The 23695-nt window shown below is 53.3% G+C and overlaps 1 protein-coding gene across 2 annotated transcripts in view; it reads right to left on the reverse strand.

Moving 5' to 3' along the window:
- The window catches only part of NOS3 (nitric oxide synthase 3), a 33903-nt gene that overhangs the window by 4562 nt on the left and 5646 nt on the right, over positions 1-23695 (reverse strand). Inside the window, exons 5-21 of one of the 2 annotated variants that reach the window (XM_028751420.2) lie at positions 20276-20438; positions 19840-19931; positions 19552-19693; positions 17982-18055; positions 17585-17759; positions 13862-13963; positions 12898-13092; positions 11772-11845; positions 10780-10924; positions 9335-9439; positions 7922-7989; positions 6043-6159; positions 4684-4858; positions 3117-3243; positions 1984-2062; positions 1597-1781; positions 324-493 (exon numbers count right to left, since the gene is read on the reverse strand). In XM_028751420.2, coding sequence (XP_028607253.2) covers positions 324-493; positions 1597-1781; positions 1984-2062; positions 3117-3243; positions 4684-4858; positions 6043-6159; positions 7922-7989; positions 9335-9439; positions 10780-10924; positions 11772-11845; positions 12898-13092; positions 13862-13963; positions 17585-17759; positions 17982-18055; positions 19552-19693; positions 19840-19931; positions 20276-20438 — 2188 coding nt within the window. Of the gene's footprint in view, positions 1-323; positions 494-1596; positions 1782-1983; positions 2063-3116; positions 3244-4683; positions 4859-6042; positions 6160-7921; positions 7990-9334; positions 9440-10779; positions 10925-11771; positions 11846-12897; positions 13093-13861; positions 13964-17584; positions 17760-17981; positions 18122-19551; positions 19694-19839; positions 19932-20275; positions 20439-23695 lie in introns of both variants that reach the window. The other variant, XM_028751419.2, reaches the window with a different exon arrangement.

Raw genomic sequence — 23695 nt, forward strand, 5'->3', positions numbered from 1 at the left:
TTTTCTTGTTTTCCTCCTTTCATAAAACTAGGTGCGTCTTGTCGTCTGGTGCGTCTTATAGAGTGAAAAATACGGTAGATTAAGACACCCGCAGGAACAAGAAAGTCTTAGTCATGGGGAGGGTGTCTAATCTCAGGTGGGAGGGAGTTCCGCAGGCTGGCGCATCTGAGACACAGGAGGCGAGCTAAGCAGGGGGGGGGCTCTGTGTGTGTGTTAGAGATAAAGGGGTCCATAACGCACAACTCGCCCCCGCCCCCCAGCTTCAAGGCCCTGTGATGGGAGGGAAGAATATCTATTTCTACCCGCTCTCCCCCAGCCCCTACCTCTCCCAGCCGCTTCAGCTTCTCCCTCTCGGCTGGGTCTTCTGCCAGTGTGGACAGGATCTGGAGCAGTTGGGCGCTGGGGGGCGTCGTGAGGTCCAGGAAGAAGGTGAGCGCCTGGCGCAGCGTGCAGGGGGGCAGGCGGGGGCTGGGGACCCACAAGCGCTTTGGGCCTGAGGAGGAGAAGCAGGAGGGGGAGACTCAGCAGCTGCAGGAATTTCCAGCTGCCAAGCAGCTCAAAAGGCTTTTAGTCAGGCTTCACCACCACCGGATGGGAGAATGGTTGAGTTGGAAGGGACCCCCAAAGGTCATCTAGGCAAACCCCCTGCAAGGCAGGAATCACAGAGAAAATATCCAGGACAGGTGGGCATCCAACAGCAGAGAAAGGTTTGTGCCAGGAGGGGGAGGGGGATGAACCAGCAATCCTCCCGCAGGACCCCTCAAGGAGATCGATCCACTTTGCTCACTGCAGCCACCCAAGCATTTGTCTGCAAAGAGGAGCTGCAGCATTGACAAAGTATCAGTCCTTACTGGTGGCTCATCTAGGCACTTCTAAAAACCATAAGGAGAGCCTGCAGGATCAGGCCAAGGGCCCAACTAGTCCACAGTGGCCAGCCTGGGGTCCCGTGTCCAGCTCTGGGCCCCACAGTTTAAGAAGGACACTGACAAGCTGGAAGGTGGGCAGAGGCGTGGGATGCATTTGCTGCCTGCGTTGAAATGTAAGTAAACCTTTTCGTTTATCTTACAAAAATGTGTGCTTCGCTTTTAGCAATGGGGACAAAGAGGGGAAAGGTCAGCAGACCACAAATAAACAGGGACAAAAAGGTGTATTTGACTAATTCCTAGCTTCCAGTAAACTGCAAAGCACCTAAGTGTTTTTTCTTTGCCAAAAGGGCTTCACAGCCTGTTTACTCTCGTATTTCTCCCACACATGTGGAACAGGAGGTTTAAATCTTAATTGACAGATTTAATTCTCAATCTTCCGTGTGTGTGTGTGTGTGTGTGTGTGTGTGTGTGTAAACTCAGTGAAAACATAGTCAGAAATAAAGCAGAGCAACTGCAGTATAAAAAGTTGTTGTTGTTGTTTAGTCGTGTCCGACTCTTCGTGACCCCATGGACCAGAGCACGCCAGGCACCTCTGTCCTCCACTGGAAAGGCAGCACCCTGGTCTGGGCCCTTCTTTGCCCCACAACGCCCACCCCACGGCTGGGCCTGGCCTGGAGGGCTTCCCCATTCGGCATCGGCCAGGCCCGTCTTGGCACAGGTGGCCACTCACTCTCTCCCGCCTCCAAGGTTTCCACGGTGACGGCCTCGTTGGCAGGGGGCGGGTCCTCCACTCGCTGCAGGATGGCATCCACCAGCTCCGCGTTGTTGGCGGGGAAGATGCCCACGTGGTCCCCCGGCTGGTAGGACAGCTCTGGCTGGTCCCCTGTCTGCAGCTGCACCAGGATGGTGGAGCGGCTGCAATGGGGGAAAGGAGAAGAGCGGTCAGCCCCTGGGGGGGGCGGTGTGCGGCAGGAAGGCAGTGGCCTATGCACAAGGCAGCCAGGAACCCCCAACCCCAAATTCTGGCGGAAATCAGGCCCCCTTGGCTGGGGGCTGCAAGAGGGAGAAGCGCCCGCCGAATTGGGATGAGCGCCAACCGTCCTGGTTTGACTCTCACCTGGATTCTGGGCTCTGCAGGTTCTTGACGGAGAGGATGTGGGACGGAACGACATTGCGCTTGTGGACTAGGGTCAGGCCTGAAGGGGGAGAAAGCCAAAGGTTCGAGGTGGAGGCAGGGAGATGTTTCAAGCTTTGCTTTTCCAAATTTGGCAGTGGAGCAGTGAGAAAGGTCTCCGTGGGGGACAAGGAAGTAAAATGTGGGAGCCCATGCAAAGAAACCTGAAAGTGGGGCCTCTGAGGATGTGCCAGCCTGCCCCACGTGATGGAACAACTTGTCCCACCTCCTCAGGGGGTTTCTGGGCTTGTGGCTCCTGTCAGCCCCACACCTCTCCTTGGAGGCATTAAGCACTGACTGGAGGGGCCCTCAGGACTCTTGGGGTGGGGGCACAGGCAGCACCACAGGGTGTTGAGCCAAGGGAGTGCAAAATAATAATAATAGCAACAACCACCACTTTAATTTATATGGGTACCCAATGAGGAGATCCATGAGAAAGCTACTGTACCAGAAGCAATTATTGTGAAAATAAGAAACATTTCGCAAGTGGCGCCAAGCTTTGTCCTCACTTAGGCTGGCATATTATCAATGTCCCCCCTGGCATTGGGGGAGGGTGGCAGAGCCCAAGGTAAGGGGGCTCCTCTGGGGTGTGGAAGAAAAGCCAGGCCTTTGCTTCAAGGCAATTGCCTTGGAGAAGAGCCCCCTCCCCAGCTAAGCTCTTCTGATGCCCCCCGCCAGGGCGTTCTGCTTGCATACAAGGCTTCACAGCTTTGATGGGGATGTGCAAGTCATCTCATCACACTCTGGTTAGCAAGATGCCCCCCAAAATTAGATCTGCTGGGAAAACTGCGTTGCTGGTCAAAAACCTCCCACATGCCACACTCGTGCCCCCTTTTCTGCCACTTTCCTGCTGAGTTTTTTTTTTTTTTTACACTAAGGGGTGACCTACGAGGTGCAGATATGTCTCAGGCACAGATCCTTGCAGACCCAGCATTCTGCTTCCACAAGGGTCAGTGGAGGGGAAGATGCACAATCTTTGGGGTAAGCGAGGGCAGGGCTGGTCCCTGGGCAGAGCACCAGCAGGAGGGCATCCGCTGGGCGCAGCAGAAGGCCATGATCCACCGCCCGACACGTACCTGGCAGCAGGTCCAGGGCCGCCGGGTGAACCGCCAGGCGGAAGCGACTGCGCTTCCAGTGACAAGGGCTGTTGAAGACCTCTGTGCCAACCACCTGGGAGTCCACGCAGAAAGTGTCACAGGCGGCCTGTGGGGAGACGAGGGTCAGGAGGGAGGGAGGACTCGCTCTCTGGGGACTCTTGGGTGGGTGCAGGATGTGGGGCTGGGAGGGACCCCAAGGGATGCAGGACACAGCTGCCCACTTGGGAAGGTGGGGAAGAGGAACATTGCTGTGGGGCTGGCAGGGATGGGGCACCTTCTCCCTCTGCTCAACATGGAGGGACAGGGGCTTCCCCCCCCTGCCAAGGGAGACCCCTGAGCAAGCAAGCGGTGCCATTCCCCAGCTGACCACCAGGTGGCACCAGCACCCCACACTCCAGACCAGCAAAGCTCAGCATCCATTCAACCTGCACCAGCCCCTCCAAGGAGGATCTGAGAGGGGAGGGGCTTGCAAAAGGGGGAGGGGGCATCTCTAGCAACTCAATATATCCAAAAGGTCAGTGCTTTCCAGCAATCCCCAAAGAGGCACCCTCCTCCCTCCCTGTCCATCCACACCCACAGCAAAAAGGGATTGTGGCGCAGGACATGAGAACATCCCTGGGGGGGCTGGATCAGGCCCATGGCCCACCTGGTCCAGCCCCCTCTTCCCTCAGTGGCCAAACAGGTGGGAAACCTGCAAGCAGGATTCGAACCCAAGAGCAACTCTGCCCTCCTGTGCTTTCCAGCAACTGCCCTTCAGAAGCCCTGCTGCCTCCGACTGGAGAGACAGAGCTCAGCCGTCTTGGCAAGGAGCCCCCAGAGCCCCCACCTCCCGGATTTGTCTGTGGGGCAACATGGAAGGGCAGCCGGCTGGAGACCCAAAGAATAAAGCTGGCCTGTTAAATGATCACGACAATCTTGCTGCTCTTGGGCTGCACTGACCAGCCAAGGAATTTATTTAAATATGGTCTTGTTTAGACTAACCTTTCCAGATGCTGATTTTAATCTCTTTTAGTGCTTTATATTTTAGTGTGAGAAGTGAGGTTACAGGGAACCAGGCAGAGGGCCTTCTCGGTAGTGGCACCCTGCCTATGGAACGCCCTCCCTCCAGATGTTAAGGAAACAAACAACTATCTGACTTTTAGAAGACATCTGAAGGCAGCCCTGTTTAGGGAAGCTTTTAATGTTTGATGTTTTATTGTGCTTTTAATATTTTCTTGGAAGCTGCACAGAGTGGCTGGGGAAACCCAGCCAGATGGGTGGGGTATAAATAATAAATTATATTTTGTTTCAAAGTTTTGAAATAAATAAATAAATGACTCCTTTGGAGCCTCAAGAAGCTTACTCCAGAGGAGGAAAATCTGCTTCCTGTCTTGCTTGGGAACCTCCTATTTCATATGTCAAGCTCTCTCTCTCTCTCTCTCTCTCTCTCTCTCTCTCTCTCTCTCTCACACACACACACCCCTCTACCTTGCAGATCAATTGTTGATCTTGACTCCCAAAGCGCCCCCCCCCAATACACACAACACCCCCCTTGCAGGGCGGCCACCTTGAAGACGTCCATGGCCCAGGTGCGGAAGGACTCCTCCTGGCCGCAGAGCTCGTCCCCCTCGCCCATGGGCAGGATCCGCTCGCCCCCCAGCTCCTCCAGGCGCGTGTCCACAGCATGGGCAAAGGCACAGAAGTGCAGGTAGGCGCGGGAGCCCAGCCCAAAGACGGCAAACCTGGAAAGGAGGGGGAGGAGACAGGCAGGGTGAGAGGGGGGCGGGGTGGGGGCCAGGCTCTGCCCCCTCCCTCAGGAGTCAAGAGGCCCTTTGCCAGCTGGGCACCTCCAAGGCCAGCCAGAAGGAGTCTGCAGCTCAGCCGGACTCTGCTAAGCAAGTCCCAGAATCCTAGAAGGTAGAGGTGGAAGGGACCCCCAAGGCTCATCTAGTCCAGCCCCTGCAATGCAGGAACCACAGTTCAAGATCAATCTCTGCTTAAGAATCTTCTCCAGTGAAGGACAGCCCTCTGCCTTCCAAGGGAGCCCATCCCACCACCCAGCAGCTTTTACTGCAAGAAAGTTCTTCCGAATGGGCTGGGCTCCCCTGGCAGCCTTTTGGCCCAATCTCGCTCAGTTACAAAACCCACACGGCCTTTTTCTTTCCAATTTTCATTAATCTGGCTCCTCTTCCCACTAAGGAACAGCCAATAAACTTGCTCTGTCCCAAGAGCTTAGGGGAAAGAATAGTCCAATAAAACAAAACAACTGTTAAATTTTAATATGGCCCGTATTGAATTAAAGATTGGTCTGGACCTCCTGAACTCGGCCCATTAAAAGCCGGTCACGACAATATCGATTTCCCTGTGCTCAGCTCAGCACCAGCCCTCCTGCGGCTGCGAAGTCCTTTTGTCACTCAGCTTCCCGGCATTTCAGCGCAAAATGTCGCCCAAGGCCAGGCGCTGCCCTGAGAAGTGGGGCTGGGCTTCAGCTCAGAGGGCAAGGGAAGGAGGGGGCTTCTGGCCAGCCTGGCTAGAGGGTCAGAGGCATTTGGTACATCTGCACCTCAAGGGCTGGGGAGGGACAAGGTGGGCGGGGGGGGGGGGGAGAAGATGGCTTGGCTTCTGCCAAGGAGGAGGAAAATGCAGGTTTTGCCAAGGAAGAGCCTGGCCTTTGCAATGGCTCCCACCAACAAGGAGGTTCTGTTGCCCAGCTGGGCATTTGTGCCATTGCTGGGCTGCTGCCCCGGTGAAGGTGCAGGGAGATGGCCGGTGGGGGCTTGGGCAAGGCATGGCTGCTGCACCCTAAGGGCCTCCGTAGAAGCTCCCTTCCTCTGTGCGTCCTGCCCCAGAAGCAGGATCCCTGCCTGCAGGGCTCTGCTCTTCGAGGAAGCAGGATCCGACACTCCCTCCTTCCTGGGCACCTTACCGGAGGGTCCCCAGGGCGCCTGCGCTGTCTGTGTTGCTGGACGCCCTCCTCTTGGTCTTCCACGCAGCTACTGACGCGTCGGATTGAGAGATGCTGTTGAAGCGCATCTTGTAGCTCCTGCAGGGAGAGAGAGGAGAAGGGGCAGCAAGCTCCACCACCAGCTGCCCCCCCCAGCCCCCACCTGGTCTGCCTCCAATTCTGAAGCCCAGTTGCTGGAAACCCTGGGAGGAGAGGGGCTGCTCTCGCACTCGGGTCCTGCTCGCAGGTTTCCTTTGGGGACATCGAGTGGACCATCCGATGATTCTCTGACTAGATGGGTGTATGGGCAATCTTTTCCGGAATATATTTGTACAGTGGATCTCTCTGAGATAATTTTTGGGCTGCGAAAGCAGCAAACCCAGAAGTATTTTTCTGGGTTTCGCTGCTTGTACATGCGCAAAGCACTCTGCACGCAGCTCACGTGCACATAAGTGGCACCTCTGGTTACGGATTTTTCGGGGTGCACACGGACCCCCAGAACAAATTAAATCCGTATCCAGAGGGTCCACTGTACTTTGAGGAAATAGTGATCTAGCACGGTCATCTCTTCCTGCCTCTGTTTCCTTCCCCTCTCTATCTCTTGTTCTGCTCTTTGGTGGCTGAGAACAGCCTTGAATTTGCTGGAAGGAAGTGATGATGCAGAGTGTTAGACACTGTTTGGAGGAATGTGCAGTATTGGAAGAGGGGGATAGCTAAAGAATAATCTGCACCAGCTAGTCGGGCAAGGCACGGAGGCTAACCAGTTAGCTATCTATAAATCAGATGGTTTGGGGGCATAGTTCTGAGAAGCTTGTGCGTGAACTCATGGCCAGAGGGTCGTGCAGAGAACTGGAGACTGCCTGAAGGTCACTTTGCCGCTTCTCAGGGGCTTCCCAGGGGCAGATCAACGTGTTGCTTGGTAATGTAGATAATGCTTGCTGTTTAGAATAAAATCTTCAATCTTCTCACTTGTGTTTGTATTGCTTCTGAATCTAATTTTAAAAGAGCCACCTTGCATTGGGCAAGACAATGGGCCCCCTAAGCACTGCTCTCCTTTTCTTTCCAGGGAGGCGTCAAAACTGAGAGGTGTCATTCTTGCCTCCTCATCACCGGGAGAAGAGGATGGTGGACTAGATGGGCCTCCCCTGGCCTGATCCTGCAGGCTCTTCTTATGCATCCAGGGAGAGAGATCACTCTGGCTTGGGGGGTCCCAGCCCTTCCGTGGGGCCAAGAGGTGCTTTCAGCTGGTGGCAAGTCAGGACCTGGGACCAGCTCTGTGTTTGGGGGGGGGGCAGGGTGAGGCCAAAGTGCCTTTCATCTGCGATGTTCCCTGGCAGCTTGATGCACCGGCCTCATCCCGTACCCGGGTCCAGGCGCCAATCAGAGCCGCTTCCCCCGTGGGCAGCAAAGTTAATTAGCTCCGTAGATTATGACACTAATGAGGGCAGGCATCAAAGGAAGGGGTGCCCTTTCCTCCAGGCAGAAAGAGACCCAGTTGAGGTCGTGGGTGGGGAGGAGGGAGGTCAAACCAGCAGCTTTCAGCTTAAAGGAAAGAGACACCCACAGGCTGGGAGCAAAGCCTGAAAGTCTGGAAGACCCTTCGACTCTCTTGCCGGGCGGAGAGGGCAGCCAAATCCTGGCAGATCCACAAGACGGGCAGAGGCACCCTTTGCCAACCTGCCACTGTAACCTCCGAGACTCGGAGTGCGCCTGCAAAGTCACAACCGCCCCCAAGTTGCTTCCTCTAAATAAACTGCAAGAGAGGAAACAGGCAGAGCGAGGTTGTGGGGAGGAGGGTCTGGATCCGCAGGAGAGGAAGAGGCAAAGGAGGAAAGCGGAGCTTCCTCTGGGTAGGACTTACTTTTGTAGTTCAGGCTCGGAGTCTGCAAGGTAAGGGCAGGACATCTCCATCAAGGCGCGGGCAAATCTCTGCGGGGGGAGAGAGAGAGGCAGGGAGGCAAGCAAGTGAGGACCCAATCCAAGCAGATGGTCTTTATCATTGACTGAATTGATATACCGCCCAAACTCGAAGGTCTCAAGGCCAGGGCTCAATTCTGCTCAGATAGGGGAGGTGCGACGGTGGTGAAAAGGAGAACAGTTGAGCAGATGTTCAGAAGTACAATAATTGTGCCACAAATTCCAGTCTCTGCTCATGAGAGAGCCAATCTGAGAAGGGCCAGCTCATCTATTATTGTCGTTGTTGTTGCTGCTGCTACTACTACTACTACTACTACTACTACTACTACTACTACTACTACATTTGTATAGCTCCCAGGGCAGTTCACACCATAAATGACCACAAACGGTGTAGTAAAAACAACCACAAACCCAATTCCCCCCTCCCACAACCCACTGAGAAGGGCGTCCATCAGCTCCAGGCCTGAAGAGGGCCATGAAGGCACCATTTCCACTGCCTTTTCAAAATCTCACGGGGGGGGGGGGGGGTTCAGCAGAGGCTGAGTGCCCATCGATCAGGGATTTTTCAAGCTCTGCTTCCTGCATCACAGCGCGTTGGACTAGAGGACCTTTGGGGATCCCGGCCAAATCTATGATTCTAAATGGAGATTTTTATCTCAGCCTGTATGTTCTGCATTTGAAATTGCTTTTGTATACATGCCTTTAATGTCAAATCACTTCAGGGGGAGCAGACCAGACCTAAGTCAGCCCAGCACTGAGTGGGACCCCAATGTTTGGGAGGCCACCACCCACCCCTAGAGTTGGAAGGGACCCTGAAGGTCATCCAGTCCAACCCCTGCAATGCAGGAGTCTTTTGCCTCAATGGGGGACTCAAACGCGTGACCCTGAGATGAAGAGTCTGCGGCTCCACAGATGGAGCTATCCCAGGTCCTCAGCAAATCCCCAGTGCGCCCCCCCCCCCCGCCCTACAAAAAAGACTTAATCAGAGCAGCGCTTTGCAGAACAGCATGATAAAATTCAGAAGAGGCACAATTAATTGCACGTCTATTCAAAATCCAATTAAAACCACTTAGTTTTATTTATTCAACAGAACAAAGGCATTTTATCCGGAGACACCAGCTTTTCGAAGTCTGGTGATCGTTCACACTTTCAGCACCCCCCCCCCCCCATGCAGGAATTGCAGTGAGAGAATCCCTGATAGGTGACAGCCCAACCCACCACCCAACGGATCTGGATTTGGGTTCCAGTACATGCCAGGGGTGCCAGGTGGAGGGAGGGTGCCCCCCCCCAGGGAAGAGCTTTGGACTCTCAGCCCCACTTGGGAGTCTCGGGGGAAAGGGGGAGAAGCCAGCGTCACCTCGCCATTCTCGGGGGGGTCTCCGTTGCCAAAGGTGCTGGTCACCACCAGGACGAGGGTCTCGTGCTCCAGGGAAACGACGTCGTATTCGTCCATGCAGACCACCTGCCGGGAAGCGCCGGGGGGGTCAGGAGGGTGAGGGGGGCCCTCAAATGCTTCCACCCTCTGTTGCCCCCCAAGGGGCAGCTTGTGAGCTCGCTGGAGACCTGGAGCCAGGAGGGCTCTGCTCTGCCTGCTGCATCTGGAGCCAATTGCTGGGAACAGGGCCGGATTGGGGGGGGGGGGGGCTGCTGCACACAGAGCACTGAGCAGAGGGGCATGAAATAATAAGAATAAATAAGAAATCAATCTATATTTGTACAGGTACCCACTGGGAAGTTCCATAAAAAGAAACTGTACCAGGAGGAATTACTGTGGAAATAAGAAATCTTTAGCTGGTTGCAAATGAAGGATCGAAAGTGACGTTCAGTGATTGGATAGTTTTAGAAAGTTGCTACAGTTACGTTGTTCTGGAGCTCTATATAAGCAGGCTGACTGAGCTCTTCAGTTCAGTTCTGCCCTGGCCTGTGAATAAACAAGAGCTGTTTGAAGAATCGCTGTGTCGTCTGATATGTTCACCCACAACTTAACACTGGCGAGGAAGGTGGGATCGATGGACATCAGAGCACAGCCAGATGCGGCCACCCTCTGAGCCGAATCACTGAGTGTCACTTTCGATCCTTCATTTGCATAACTATCTACAGTATCCCCCTGCTGAAGTGAGAACTTCAGTACATAACATAAATCAATCTATATTTGTACAGGCCCCCACTGGGAAGTTCCATAAAAAGAAACTGTACCAGGAGGAATTACTGCGGAAATAAGAAATCTTCAGCTGGGGGCACCAAATGTTGAGTCATATTCCCAAAGTCCTGCTCCAGGGCTTGATCCTGCTTGGGGGGTTCACTTTGGGGCCCCTGGGAGAACAGGATGCTGCACCAGGTGGGGACCCTTTGGCCGGGCTCTTCTCTTCTTCTGGACCCTCCAGGGTGAAACCTCCAGCACCAGAGGCAGTCTGTCTCGATTCCTAGGTTCTCGGGGTATCTGGCCACTGAGACCAGGAGGCTGCACCAGGGGGGCCACTGCCTGATCCAGCAAGACTCTTCTTAGGTTCTTAAGGTTGACCTTGACCCCCCCCCACCCAAAGTGAATTATTGCCTTCAATGGAAAGAGCAGAGAGCCGGACGTGCCTCACACCACACAAACACAAGACACACCCTCCAGTTCCACCATGAGCCTTGCCAAACACGGGGCAAGAAACGCGCCACTGCTGGCACACTTCGCCTGGGGAACTCCTTGCCACCTTGGGGGAGGGAGCATCGCCTCGCTTCATGTGCTCTGTGGGCATCAGGAGGGAAAGGGGCAGTGAGCACCCACCCCAACTGCTGACCCCCACCTGGGCCCACCTGGGGGGCAAAGGAGCCCTTGAAGAGCTGCTTCAGCTTCAGGGCGTAGGCCTGCGACTTCCCCGTCTCGGAGGCGTACAGGATCGTGGCCTTGACCCGCTTGGCCATCACGTGGCCCATCAACTTGGCTGAGATCTTGACCGCTCTGCAGGAGGGGGGGGGAGAGCAGGACAGGAGGACTCAGCCCAGCCCACTTTCCCCAGGCAGGGGCACCTTCCCCAGGGCCAACTCTGCCCAAGCCTGGACAGGCCGTTGGGGATGCAGAGCCAAGCAGAACACACTATTAATTGATTGGAGTATTCTATTAAATTTGTGTCCCAGGCTTCATCCCCAGATCTCAGGGGGTTCACGGTATGAAAATACAAGACCAGTCTGCCTGCAGTGACTGACAGCAGAGGCTCTCCAGGATTTGAGCAGGGGAGTATTTCCCAGTGACCTGGAGATGCCAGCAGGGATCAAACCTGGGACCTTCTGCATGCCAAGCAGATGTCCTGCCCCCTGAGCCACAGCCCTCAATGGCTCATCGCCCTCCTGGCTTGTACTTATTTGCGCTATTCGTCGGAGGGCCCAGTCGCTGCTGCTGAGAGGTATCTGGCCCCTGAGCATGTCCAAAGGCACCTGGGCCAGGGATGGCCTCTTCCAGAGCCATGCTGCACTCTGCTCATGCTCTGAGCATTCAAAGCATCCAGGAAGATTTCTGAGGAGGTGCTAGAAGCAAGTTCCTGCCCCTGTTTCTTCAGAGGAGGGCTTGGAATTGTGTGCCCCCCCCAAGCTGCCGCCCACCCCCACCCTAGTCCTGCCTCAGAGCTCTCAAGAAACAGTGCTTCCCACATTGCAGGGGGTTGGGCTAGATGACCCTTGGGGCTCCCTTGCCACTCTACCATTCTTATTCCTTGGCACGGCTGAGAGCCCTTTGTGCTGATGGAATGACCCACTCCCTGTACCCCCCCTCTCCAAGATGCGACCCAATTCCTTCCCCCGCAAGGACCTACTTGGCAATCTCCTTGAAGGTCTTCTTTCGGGTGACAGTGGTGCCTTTGGGGATGTAGGTTTTCCAGGGGTCGCTCTGTGGGAACAGCATGGGAATGAGGAAGCGGGACGGGGTCACAAGCCTTGAAACGCCTCCCCCCACCCCAGAAAAAAAGGTTATTTCGCAAAGCAGCTCTCAGGAGTCCATTGTAACACTGCAGCTAGCAGCGCCCCCAGTGGCAGCCAAGCAAACTGCAGGGTGACAACAGCCTTGCATTCTTTCTATATATAATGCCTTCCTATACGTACAGTATGCGCGCAACTTACGCAGCTTCTGTTCTGGGGATTGTGTCTAAAGCCAAAATTGCATTTGGTGAAAACACATCGGGTGCAACGGCAGGCAGAATTGCCAAAGTATTTTTTCCTGGAAGCCTGGCCCCCGTTTTGTTTTATTTTGCCACGTGCACAAAGTTGAATGTGAACAAGTAAAATGTGCATGAGTTGTGGGCTTAGCGCATCTATATCTATTTGTGTGTCTGTACAGAAAACCCACAATAACGTTCCTTTTAAGTTGCAAAGGGAAGGAAGGATATATCTAATAAATATATCCTCTCCTAGCATCTATTGTGATTTTTTTTCTTGATTTTATAGGATTTGGCATTCCTTTTAGGGCATATAAAGGCAACCTTGTCGCCAGCCTGGCGAATCTGGAACTCGACTCGATATTTGGATCACGCTGACATCCTTTACTTGGACCTTGCTATTCTCCTTTATCATTTTGTTTTCCATCTTTCAATTTCTAACTGTTGTTATAAATATTCTCTCTATTTTACATAAAAACTAAAATGAAATGCTAAAGAACTTTATGCAAAAATGTATATATTGCAAAACGGATGGTTCAGTTAGACATTAATGGTTACCAACAACAGATCTCCCCCCTAAAAAGGGCAAGGATCCTGGTTAAATGTGGGGGGGGGGGGAGAGGTGAGCTGGCATTTCTGTGCCCATGACATCATGGAGATGCCTGTAGGAGGCGCTCCTGGGCACAAACACCTCCTCTCTGCACCCCTTTGCCACGCAGAGGGCAGGCAGCACCTCCCCACTGGGCAGCCTCTTCTGGAGCCCCGGGGGGGGTGAGGGGGGTCTCACCTGGTACCGGAAGAGAGGAGAGAGCTGGTAGTTGACCAGCTCTTGGTGGAAGACGGGGGAGAGGCTGCCAGAGATGGGGGGCACCAGCCAGACCCAGTCGGAGGGGCAGCCCCCGCGCAGGCGCTGCTCGTTCTCCAGGTGCTTCATGAAGGAGTCGGCGATGGCGTGGTGGTCCACGATGGTCACCTTGGCCAGCTGCAGGAAGAGGCAAGGTCAGGGCAAGGCGGGGAAGCCCTACCCCAGCCCCCTGTCACCCAGAAGCCTCACGAGAAAGGGTCCCGGGTCCAGTCCCTGGTGGGGGCAGCACCAGCATCTCCTGGTAGGGCTGCGGGGGGCGGGTTACGATTCCTGCATTGCAGGGGTTGGACTAGATGGCCCTTGGGGGTCCCCTTCCAACGCTCCCATTCTGCACCCCCACTGCCTGGCGCCCGGGAGGGAAGAGTAGCTGAAGGCGGCTTCCTTCCTCCGTGTTTCTCCACCTCCTGGCTGTGGGGACCTGGGGACCCACCCCAGGGGGGAGCTCAATCCACACTAGTTCAAGAGGCAGCCGCCACTCTCAGGAAGGTCCGCCCTCTCCCCCCCAAAAAGGCCCAAAGCCCAGGGAATCCTCCGTCTCTGGAGAAAATCCTCTAAGGGGGCAGCGTTTGGGATATTTTTGTATAGAGAAAAAGGAAGAAATAGGCGACAAAGTAGATGCTTGTAAAAGGATGCCTGTCATGAAGAAAGTGGAGAGAGGAAAGGTTTTCTCCCCCGGCACCAGAACTTGCGGGGATCCCAGGAAGCTCATCGCAGAATCATTAAATCACAGAATTTATAGAGCTGCAAGAGACCCCAAGAGTCATCTAGTCCTATGCTCTTACCCAGGAAGGGGGCTGGTGGGGGGTGAATTCCCAGCAAGCTCTCTTCCTACTCCTCCCCTCCCCACCTGCGCCTCACTCCCTTGTCTCCCCCCCAAATCCATCACCTGGAAACTGTGCAAAATGGCCACATTCATCTCCACGGCCGCCTTGTCCTTCCAGAGGGAGGAGGTCGTCTGGGTGTCCAGCCCCATCTGCTCAGCCACCTCCTGCAAAGACACATTTTGGTTGGGGGGGGGGCAGGACCTTTAGGCTGCCTGCGTGGAAGACGCGCCATCCAATCTCACAAGGCATATTCTTGCTAGTTAGCAGCTGAAGGGGTTAAGACCATAGAGCTGAATTGCTGATAGGCTGGCTCAGACAATAGAAACATAATTGGTAGAGAAGGCTCTGTGTGATGTCACTTCCCCTCCTCTCCTGGGAGGGAAGAAGTAGTTCCTCTTCTACTCGCTTTCTTTTTGCTGCAAAGTCAAGTATTCTACCTGCATTACTTTTTACTGCTGTTGCCGCACAAATGCTGGATTAAACTATATGTTTTAAACTTATTTCTCAGTCTGTAGCCTGTTTCTTTGATAAACAGGAAAACTAAAGGGGGAGATCAGCCTAACGCTTATTTCCTGTGCTTAAGATTTACACTCTGCTGAGAGGCCTTTCTCTCGTGGGAGAGTCTCCAAAAGAACTGGCAGATGTGATTTCAGAACCACTGGCAGTCATCTTTGAGAATTCCTGGAGAACAGGCGAAGTCCCCGCAGACTGGAGGAGGGCAAATGTTGTCCCTATTTTCAAAAAGGGGAAAAGAGAGGACCCAAATAATTACCGCCCAGTCAGTCTGACATCAATACCAGGGAAGATTCTGGAGCAGATCATTAAGCAAACAGTCTGTGAGCACCTAGAAAGGAATGCTGTGGTCACCAATAGTCAGCATGGATTTCTGAAAAATAAGTCATGTCAGACTAACCTGATCTCGTTTTTTGACAGAATTACAAGCCTGGTAGATGAAGGGAACACAGTGGATGTAGTCTACCTTGATTTCAGCAAGGCATTTGACAAGGTGCCCCATGATATTCTTGTAAAGAAGCTGGTAAAATGCGGTCTGACTATGCTACCATTCAGTGGATTTGTAACTGGCTGACTGACCGAACCCAAAGGGTGCTCATCAATGGTTCCTCTTCATCCTGGAGAAGAGTGACTAGTGGGGTGCCACAGGGTTCTGTCTTGGGCCCGGTCTTATTCAACATCTTTATCAACGACTTGGATGATGGACTCAAGGGCATCCTGATCAAATTTGCAGATGACACCAAACTGGGAGGGGTGGCTAACACCCCAGAGGACAGGATCACACTTCAAAACGACCTTGACAGATTAGAGAACTGGGCCAAAACAAACAAGATGAATTTTAACAGGGAGAAATGTAAAGTATTGCACTTGGGCAAAAAAAATGAGAGGCACAAATACAAGATGGGGGACACCTGGCTTGAGAGCAGTACATGTGAAAAGGATCTAGGAGTCTTGGTTGACCACAAACTTGACATGAGCCAACAATGTGACGCGGCAGCTAAAAAAGCCAATGCAATTCTGGGCCTCATCAATAGGAGTATAGCATCTAGATCAAGGGAAGTAATAGTGCCACTGTATTCTGCTCTGGTCAGACCTCACCTGGAGTACTGTGTCCAGTTCTGGGCACCACAGTTCAAGAAGGACACTGACAAACTGGAACGTGTCCAGAGGAGGGCAACCAAAATGGTCAAAGGCGTGGAAATGATGCCTTATGAGGAACGGCTAAGGGAGCTGGGCATGTTTAGCCTGGAGAAGAGGAGGTTAAGGGGTGATGTGATAGCCATGTACAAATATATAAAAGGATGTCACATAGAGGAGGGAGAAAGGCTGTTTTCTGCTGCTCCAGAGAAGCGGACACGGAGCAATGGATCCAAACTACAAGAAAGAAGATTCCACCTAAACATTAGGAAGAACTTCCTGACAGTAAGAGCTGTTTGACAGTGGAATTTGCTGCCAAGGAGTGTGGTGGAGTCTCCTTCTTTGGAGGTCTTTAAGCAGAGGCTTGACAACCATATGTCAGGAGTGCTCTGATGGTGTTTCCTGCTTGGCAGGGGGTTGGACTCGATGGCCCCTGTGGTCTCTTCCAACTCTATGATTCTATGATTCTATGATTCTATGATTCTATGAAAAGCTCTGTATTTGCAGCCACGTTGTCTCCTTGTCTCAACCCACACCTGCGGGACTCCAGAGGGATAAAATACAGTCAGCATATTCCCTCACCTGCCTAATAAGACCTACCAGGGGCTCGTGGCAATGGGGGCCCTGCCCTGCCCTCCACAGTCGGAGACAGCAATGCTTCTGGAACTGCAGGGGGGGGGAGAATTGGGCTCGGATCCGGCCTGCGCGTTTCCCGCTGAGGCATCAGGTTGGCTACTGTGAGAACAGGATGCTGCAACAGATGAGCCATTGGCCTGCTCCAGGCAGGTCTCTTGCTATGAGTGAAACCTCCAGCACCAGGGGCAGTCTATCTAGATTCCGAGGGACACAGGTGGCACTGTGGGTTAAACCACAGAGCCTAGGACTCGCCAATCAGAAGGTCAGTGGTTCGAATCCCCGCAACGGGGTGAGCTCCCGTTCCTCAGTCCCTGCTCCTGCCAACCTAGCAGTTCAAAAGCACGTCAAAGTGCAAGTAGATAAATAGGTACCGCTCTGGCGGGAAGGTAAACGGCGTTTCCGTGCGCTGCTCTGGTTTGCCAGAAGTGGCTTAGTCATGCTAGCCACATGACCCGGAAGCTGCACGCCGGCTCCCTTGGCCAATAAAGCGAGATGAGCACTGCAACCCCAGAGTTGGTCATGACTGGACCTAATGGTCAGGGGTCCCTTTACCTTTTTATCTAGATTCCTAGGTTCCTATGGGTATTTGGCCCCTGTGAGAACAGCATGCTGGGCCAGATGTACGGTGTTAAAGGAAAATATTATGAAAATGATGTACAGATGGTACTTAACTCCTGTAAAATTAGCAAAGATTTATCACAATAGTGATAATTTATGTTGGAAATGTAAAGAAAAAGAAGGTACCTTTTATCATATGTGGTGGACATGCCCCAAGGTGAAAGACTTCTGGGAGAAGATTTATAATGAATTGGAAAAAATGTTGAAATATACATTTATTAAGAATCCAGAGGCCTTTCTTGTTGGAATAATAGGTTTGGAATTGCCCAAGAAAGACGTTAGATTGTTTTTGTATGCCACAGCTGGTGCTAGGATTTTGTTAGCCAAAAATTGGAAAGCACAAGAAGTGCCAACAGTGGAGAATGATGAAGATGAAGATGATGGACTTTTGGGAGCTGGCCGACCTGACCGGAAGAGTCTGTGACCAGAAGGAGGAGGAGTACCAGGAGGAATGGATGAAATTCAAAGACTGTTTAGCTAAATATGTTAAGATAACTTAAATAGAAATACTTGCAAATACCAGATTGGCTTAGGATTTAAATATGTGATTTTATAGAATAATATGTTTAAAGTTAATATGGTAAGAAAGAAAGATGTTAATTGACTAAGTAAATTTTATGAGAAATTAGTTTTGGAAAACTGTTACACTGATAACTCAGCCAAGGGGTCTCGAGGAAGTCACCTAACAATGTTAATAATAGTGGAATAATTATAGTTAGGATTTATGTTTGTTTATAAATGTGAAAATCAATAAAAAAAATTGGGGGGGGGGGACAGATGGGCCAGTTGACTCTTCTTCTGTTCTGTATCAGTCATGGGCGGGGGAGCAGAGGGGAGGAAGGGGGCCAGGGCGGGGGGGCCTCCCCCCAGACGACCCCTACCTGCAGGAGGTTGTAGCGCTGGGAGTCACAGAAGTTCCTCATGCCGATCTCACAGCCGACATACCAGCCGCTGAAGGGGGCCGCCGGGAACTCCAGGCCCCCGATCTCCAGGAGCATGTTCGCCACCGCAGGGAGGGCGTACCAGCGGAGGCCCAGATCCTTGAACCACTTGAGCCTGGAAGAGGAAGGCAGGTGTCAGAAGGGGGAGCTGCAATTCCTGCCTTGCCGGGGTTGGACTAGATGACCCCTGGGGTTTTCCCCCAACTCTACATGATTCCATGAAAGTCCTTGGCAGCCTTTGGGGACAACCGTTGCAATCGGCAAGAGCGCTGCCATCACTCCCCCCCCACGTCCCCCCCTCCCCACACCCAGTGCCACCCCCTTTCCTGGCACTCACGTGGGGTGGCAGATGGGGACCTCCAGGACCAGCTCCCCTGGCAGGGGAAAGATTTCGGGGTCCTCATCGGGCGCCTGAAGCAGCAGGGGGAGGATGTCAAAGCGCCCCCTGGGGGGCCGCCAGCCATACTGAACGCAGACCTGGGGGGGGGGGGAGAGACTGGTAGGCAAGAGACCCCCTGAGCCCACCTGGAAACCGACAGAGAGAGCCGTCCATGGGGGGCAGGAAATCCCAGGGGAGAGGGGCAGCCTTCGGCCACTGCTGCAGCAAAGCCAAGCAAGGGTTTTGTGTGGCCGGGTCCTCAATGGGCCGCAGCTGGAGCAGCAGGAGGGGGAGGCTGTGGGAAACCTCAGAGGCACCTCCAGGACCCCCTTTTTGTTTTTCCTGAAGGTTGGGGGTCACAGAGCCTCCTTGGGGGGCTGCTCCCCATATCCAGCATCCACTCAGAGTCAGAGGGAAGGGCAGATTGGCTTTTGGAGGGGTGCAGAAAGCACCCAGACGGGCAGTTGGGCAACATACTTTAATAATTCTGTTGCTTTATTGCATAAAATTTATGCACTGCTTGATTGTAAAGATTGTAAAGAGAAAACCTCAAAGCGATTTGCAAAAAAGATTAAACATTAAAATTGTCACTAAGAAAAATCAGCAACGATCATTTAAGGCCATCAAAAAGTTAAAAGAAAATGCACAAGGCAGATTAAAATTCACATCAATTTTCTAAATGACATAATCATAAAGCTGGAAGGGACCCTGAGGGTCATCTAGCTCCACCCCCTGCAAGGCAGGAATCTCAGCATGTGGTCCCCCATGCAAGTTGAAACCAGACCGGACCCGGATTAGCTTTGCAGATGTGCTAGCAATTTTATTGCTGCACAATTACACAGACTTGTCAAAACAAAAATGTTTTTGGCAGGTGCAAAAAGCGTACTGGGAAGGCGTCTGCTTGGTATCAAGAGGCAGGGAGTTCCAAAGTGCAGCTGCTGCCACAATAAAATACTGAGTTCTTACAACTGCGGAACAGGTAACAGTGGCAGTTTTGCCAATCAAGTGGCACATACAGGCTCAGGCATCTCACAGGTAAACTGGTTCCAAGTTGTTACAGGCTCTAGATCAGAGCTTTCCAAACTTTTCATGTTGGTGACGCACTTTTGAGACATGCATCATTTCGCGACAGTAATTCAGTTTTACTAGCAAACCTGAGGTTAAACTAACCCCTATAAGAGGACACATGTTGCGCAGCACAGCTACACACTGCAGCCAACGCACAAACGTGTCGCGACAGAGTTTGGAAAGCTCTGCTTTAGATAGATGCTTAGCAATGCCTTGGACTCAGCCTGCAAAGGGGCAACTGGCACAGATCTCTGAGCAGCAAAGGGGCGATGGGGCACCGAGGCCTCGCTCCCGTCAGCAATCGCACTGCAGCATCCTGCACTGACTGCAGCCTCTCGATCAGGCAATATATATTATTACAAAACAAACAGGTGACTATTGTGAATGGAGGCTCAAATGGTAGGAGCCATGAATGGTCCTGGTTGGGGGTGGAAGAGGAGATGCCACAGCCACTTCTCACCTCCGTGAAATCCACGTTGGCAGGGTCTCCCAGGATGGTGCCGTCCGGCTGCGCGTAGCCTGCGTAGCGGATCAGCTGCTGGTTCCAGACGCGGAAGTCGCCCCGGCCGGCTATCCGGTTTGGGAAGATGGTGATGGCTGAACTGCAGGAGAAAAGCAGAGCGCTCAGCTCAAACTGGCAGCATCACCTGCCAGGGAGGGGAAATGGCAGCAGGCCCCCCCCCCCCCCGCAAAGGCTGAGTCCCCTAGGCACCGGGCAGCGCGGAGGGAAGCAAAAGGGGTCCCTCACCGGAGGTTTCCGCGGTTGGTGGCATAGTTGATGTGGGTGCAGAGGGAGGTGAACATCTCCTGGGCGCTGGCACAATCTCGGGCATCAAACACCTGGAGGGGAAGAGAACAAGGAAGGTCAAAGGGTCAGGTGCCAGGAAGATGGGCAGCAAAGGCCGGATGCTGGGGGGGGGCGGGCAAGGGTTACAATCTTGCCTCCTCCTGCCAAGATACCAAAGGCCCAAACATCTGCATGGGGCCGAAAGAGCAGCACATCTGGATCCCAGAAAGGAGCACAGAAGATGCTGAGGGGACCTGACTCCCCAAGCACCCAAAATGACCAGGGCTGGGGGGCAGAAGTTTGAAGGCTATGCAAGAGAAGCTCCCCCCCCCCCGGGAAGGGCCAGCCTAGCTCAGGGCTCCCTGCTGCTTCCGCTGCCCCCCCCCCCCGGACGCACCTGCAGCTTGTTCCACTGGATCCGGCCCAGGCAGCGGGAGGCGTTGCGCCAGGCGTGCTTGGCCCCAAAGATCAGCTCTGCCTGCAGCAGCTGGTAGGTCCCTGTCTCCGCAATCTGCTGCTCCACCTCCTGGAGGCGCTGCAGGTGGGCCTGGGACTCGGAGCTGCGGAGAAATGGAGTGGGGGAGGGGCTCAGGTGGGGCAGCAGGCAGGGCAGCTCCAGGGGCTCCTTCTGCCTCCCCACCTGCCCCACAGCCCGCTCTTCCCACGGCACCCCAACTCAGGTGAGAACCGAGATCATCCTGCCCCACATGCACCCCCCCACCACCACTTCAAGGGGCAGAACTGGCACCACTACCAGCAGTTTGTGATGCCCATTCCGCATCTGTAAGAACACAACCATTCATCATTTTTTATTTGTGTGCCACCTTTCCACAGGTAAAAACAATGCTCAAGGCGGCTTACAGCATGACAAGATTTACATAATTACAAAAGTCATAAACAATAAATAAACCACATCAAAAAAATACACAACCAAATGGGAAACAATTTCCACATAAATCACAGCATTAATATCACAGTTTAAAATGGCATAGGTAAAAAATAGCAGCACTTTAAACAACAAAACAAAAACAAAACAAAACGGACCCCTTTATAGAGCCCCCCAGGCCCCGCCCTGGGCCAGGGGGTGAGTGGCAGGACTGGGGACCACCTTCTAGTGTAGCATCACTGATATCCTTTGGAACTCCCTGCATCAGGCCAATGCCATCAATGCACAAATAAATAAATAAATAAATAAATAAATAAATAAATAAATAAATAAATATCCAAATCTATGGTGCCACCGCACCTGGAGCACTGGGTCTGGTTCTGGTCACCTCATCTCAAAAAGGTTATTGGAGAGTTGGAAAAGGTTCAGAAAAGGGCCCCCCAAATGATGGAGGGGGTGGCACAATGGCTCTCTCCTGGGTTTCAAGCAAGGAGTCTCCCTCAGCCCTGCCTGCAGACTCTGCCAGCAGGAATTGAACCCGGGTCCTTCTGCATGCAGGGCAGGGGCTCTGCCATGGTGCTAGAGCCTGAAAACATCCAGAGAACATCCTGGATCAGGCCAAAGGGGGCCTCTTACGGGCACAGGGGGGGTCCCCAACCAGCACATCAGAAGCATTACAGAGACTTGAAACAAAGTGTGGGTGTGGGTGTGCGCATACACACACACACACACTCCACCCATTCAACCCCCCAGGAACTAATGCCTACAGCCATCTTACCAGAATAAGGCAAGTAAACCCCATTACCTGAAAAACAGAAATTCACCAAAATAGCCAAACAGATGGCTTTCTTTGGTTCCAAAGGCGATTAAGAGATTGCACAGGGAAGAAGACCTGGGGAAGAAGAGCCCGTCCTCAGGACCCCCCTCCTGACCAGCAGACGGGGCAATATCCCCCCCACACTACATGCAGGGACCTCCATCCCAGGCGGAGGTTCACCAGCTGCAGCAGGAATAGATGGGGCAACTGAACCCAGAGAGCAAAGGGAACGGAAACACTTTCTCTGGAAGGTGAAAGACGGAGGGACAGGGGACACGGCTGGGACACAGATCTCTGCCTGTCCCCAAACCTCCTCCTCTGACATTTCTGCGGTGCTTTGTGACATGTATGATGGGAAACTCTGGAAACTTTTGAAAGTGGATGTAAGCTTTTGTTTTGGGTTCTCCTTCTTTGCCTGCTGGGGAGTTGGAACCTTCTTGCAACAATCAGGCTACATTGCTGCTCTTTGGCTTTGCTAACCTGGCGGATGTCTCTTGCTTGAAGCGGACCGATTGGAACCCGCAGGAGCAGGTCCTGGCAAAGTTGGGGAACCCTTGGGGAACCCTGAGTTCTATTTCCCCTTAACAGAGCCCACCTAGTCCAGCATCCTCCTTGCACCGAGGCCACCCAGGAAGCTCGCAGCCAGGATTCGTCCCCTCCTGCACTTTCCAGCAGCTGGTACCCAGAAACATGCCTGTCTCTGAGCCCATCAGGGCCCCTCCCCGTGGGGGCTATTTATGGCCTCCAGGATCAGCCCCACCTGGAGAGGCAAATTGCTGGGGGACCCAAAGGGGGAGATGGCGCTCTTGACCTCGGGGGGGGGCATCTGGCTAGGAACCAGTTGAAGCACAATCTGGGCTGCCCCCCCCCCCATTAGGCACCAGGCTCTCCTGACGCTCATTTTCTTCCATCCTCCAAAAGCTGGATCTCTTTTTGAGGGTGGAAATTCCCAAGCAGCCGAACCAGGCGGACAAGGTCGAAGCGGGGTGGGGGTGGGACAGATTCTGCTGCCAGACAAATGGGAACAGGGTTTGCTCTGCCGCAAAAGACAAGCGCACAGCTTTCCATTCTGCAGGCAAGATAAAGGTTTTAGGAGTCATCTGAATGTTTTTGCAAGGGGGGGGGGCAGCAGGCTAGAGAAAAGTTTGCTCCTGACATCAGAGGCTTGGGGGGGGGACAGGAAGAAACAGCTCAGAGAGGAAAAGCCCTCAGATAACATCCACCCAAGTCAGGAGTCCTGCAGAGAACAAAGGAGTGAAGGCAAAGAGCAGCTCCCTGGGGCCCAGAAGGGGTGCCCCCGCCCCCTCCCAGGCTTGTCTCCCTGCGTCACAAAGGGGGCTACTCAGGAGTAAGGGGAGGAAAGCTGCTGGGGGGAGGAAGCCTTCTTAGGAGATGGCGAGAGAGCCCTGCCTTCTGCACATTGCAACTGGTGAGGAAGGAGCTGCAGGGATCCCCCCCCCCCCCGCAAAGAAATCCAAGGGGTGCCAACCTTGGGACGCAGCACTTCGTCCAGGCTCAGGGACTATTGACTCACACCTCTTTCATCATAGATAAGCCATCATGCACAGTTGTTATCTTAGGACGGGTGGAAATCTCTGACTAGACTGTGACATTTAGAAGCAGGTGGGAGGGGAAGAGTGTGGGGCGCAGGCATTGGGGACTCCATGTTCCCACAGATCAGCCTTCGTGAGAGCTGGGGGGGGGCGGGTTGAACCACCTGGGGGAAGCCATGGCAGAGGAGGCTTATGGCTGGGGGTGGATCATCAGGAGTGGACTCTGCAAGGGAATCTGGGCTGCTCCCACATCACGTCCCTTAGATTGCTTCTGTGATAGGAATTTTGAGGTCTTAGATATATGTTAAATGTTCCTAAGTGTACCAGCCAAACATGTACATAGATCAGCACAGGAAGACCGACCTGGAACCATTTTGATTCCCAAACTGTCCCAAACTGAGCAAATGTTTTCTCTGCAAGGTCAAAGGAAAATGGAAAAGCCACCCTATTGTCTTTCCCTTCACAAATCCTGTCTTAAGGTTACAGATAGGTAGCCGTGTTGGTCTGCCATAGTCAAAACAAAACAAAATTCCTTCCAGTAGCACCTTAAAGACCAACTAA

This window comes from Podarcis muralis, chromosome 12 (genome assembly GCF_964188315.1).
Source record: "Podarcis muralis chromosome 12, rPodMur119.hap1.1, whole genome shotgun sequence".
NCBI classification, from domain to species: Eukaryota; Metazoa; Chordata; class Lepidosauria; order Squamata; family Lacertidae; genus Podarcis; species Podarcis muralis.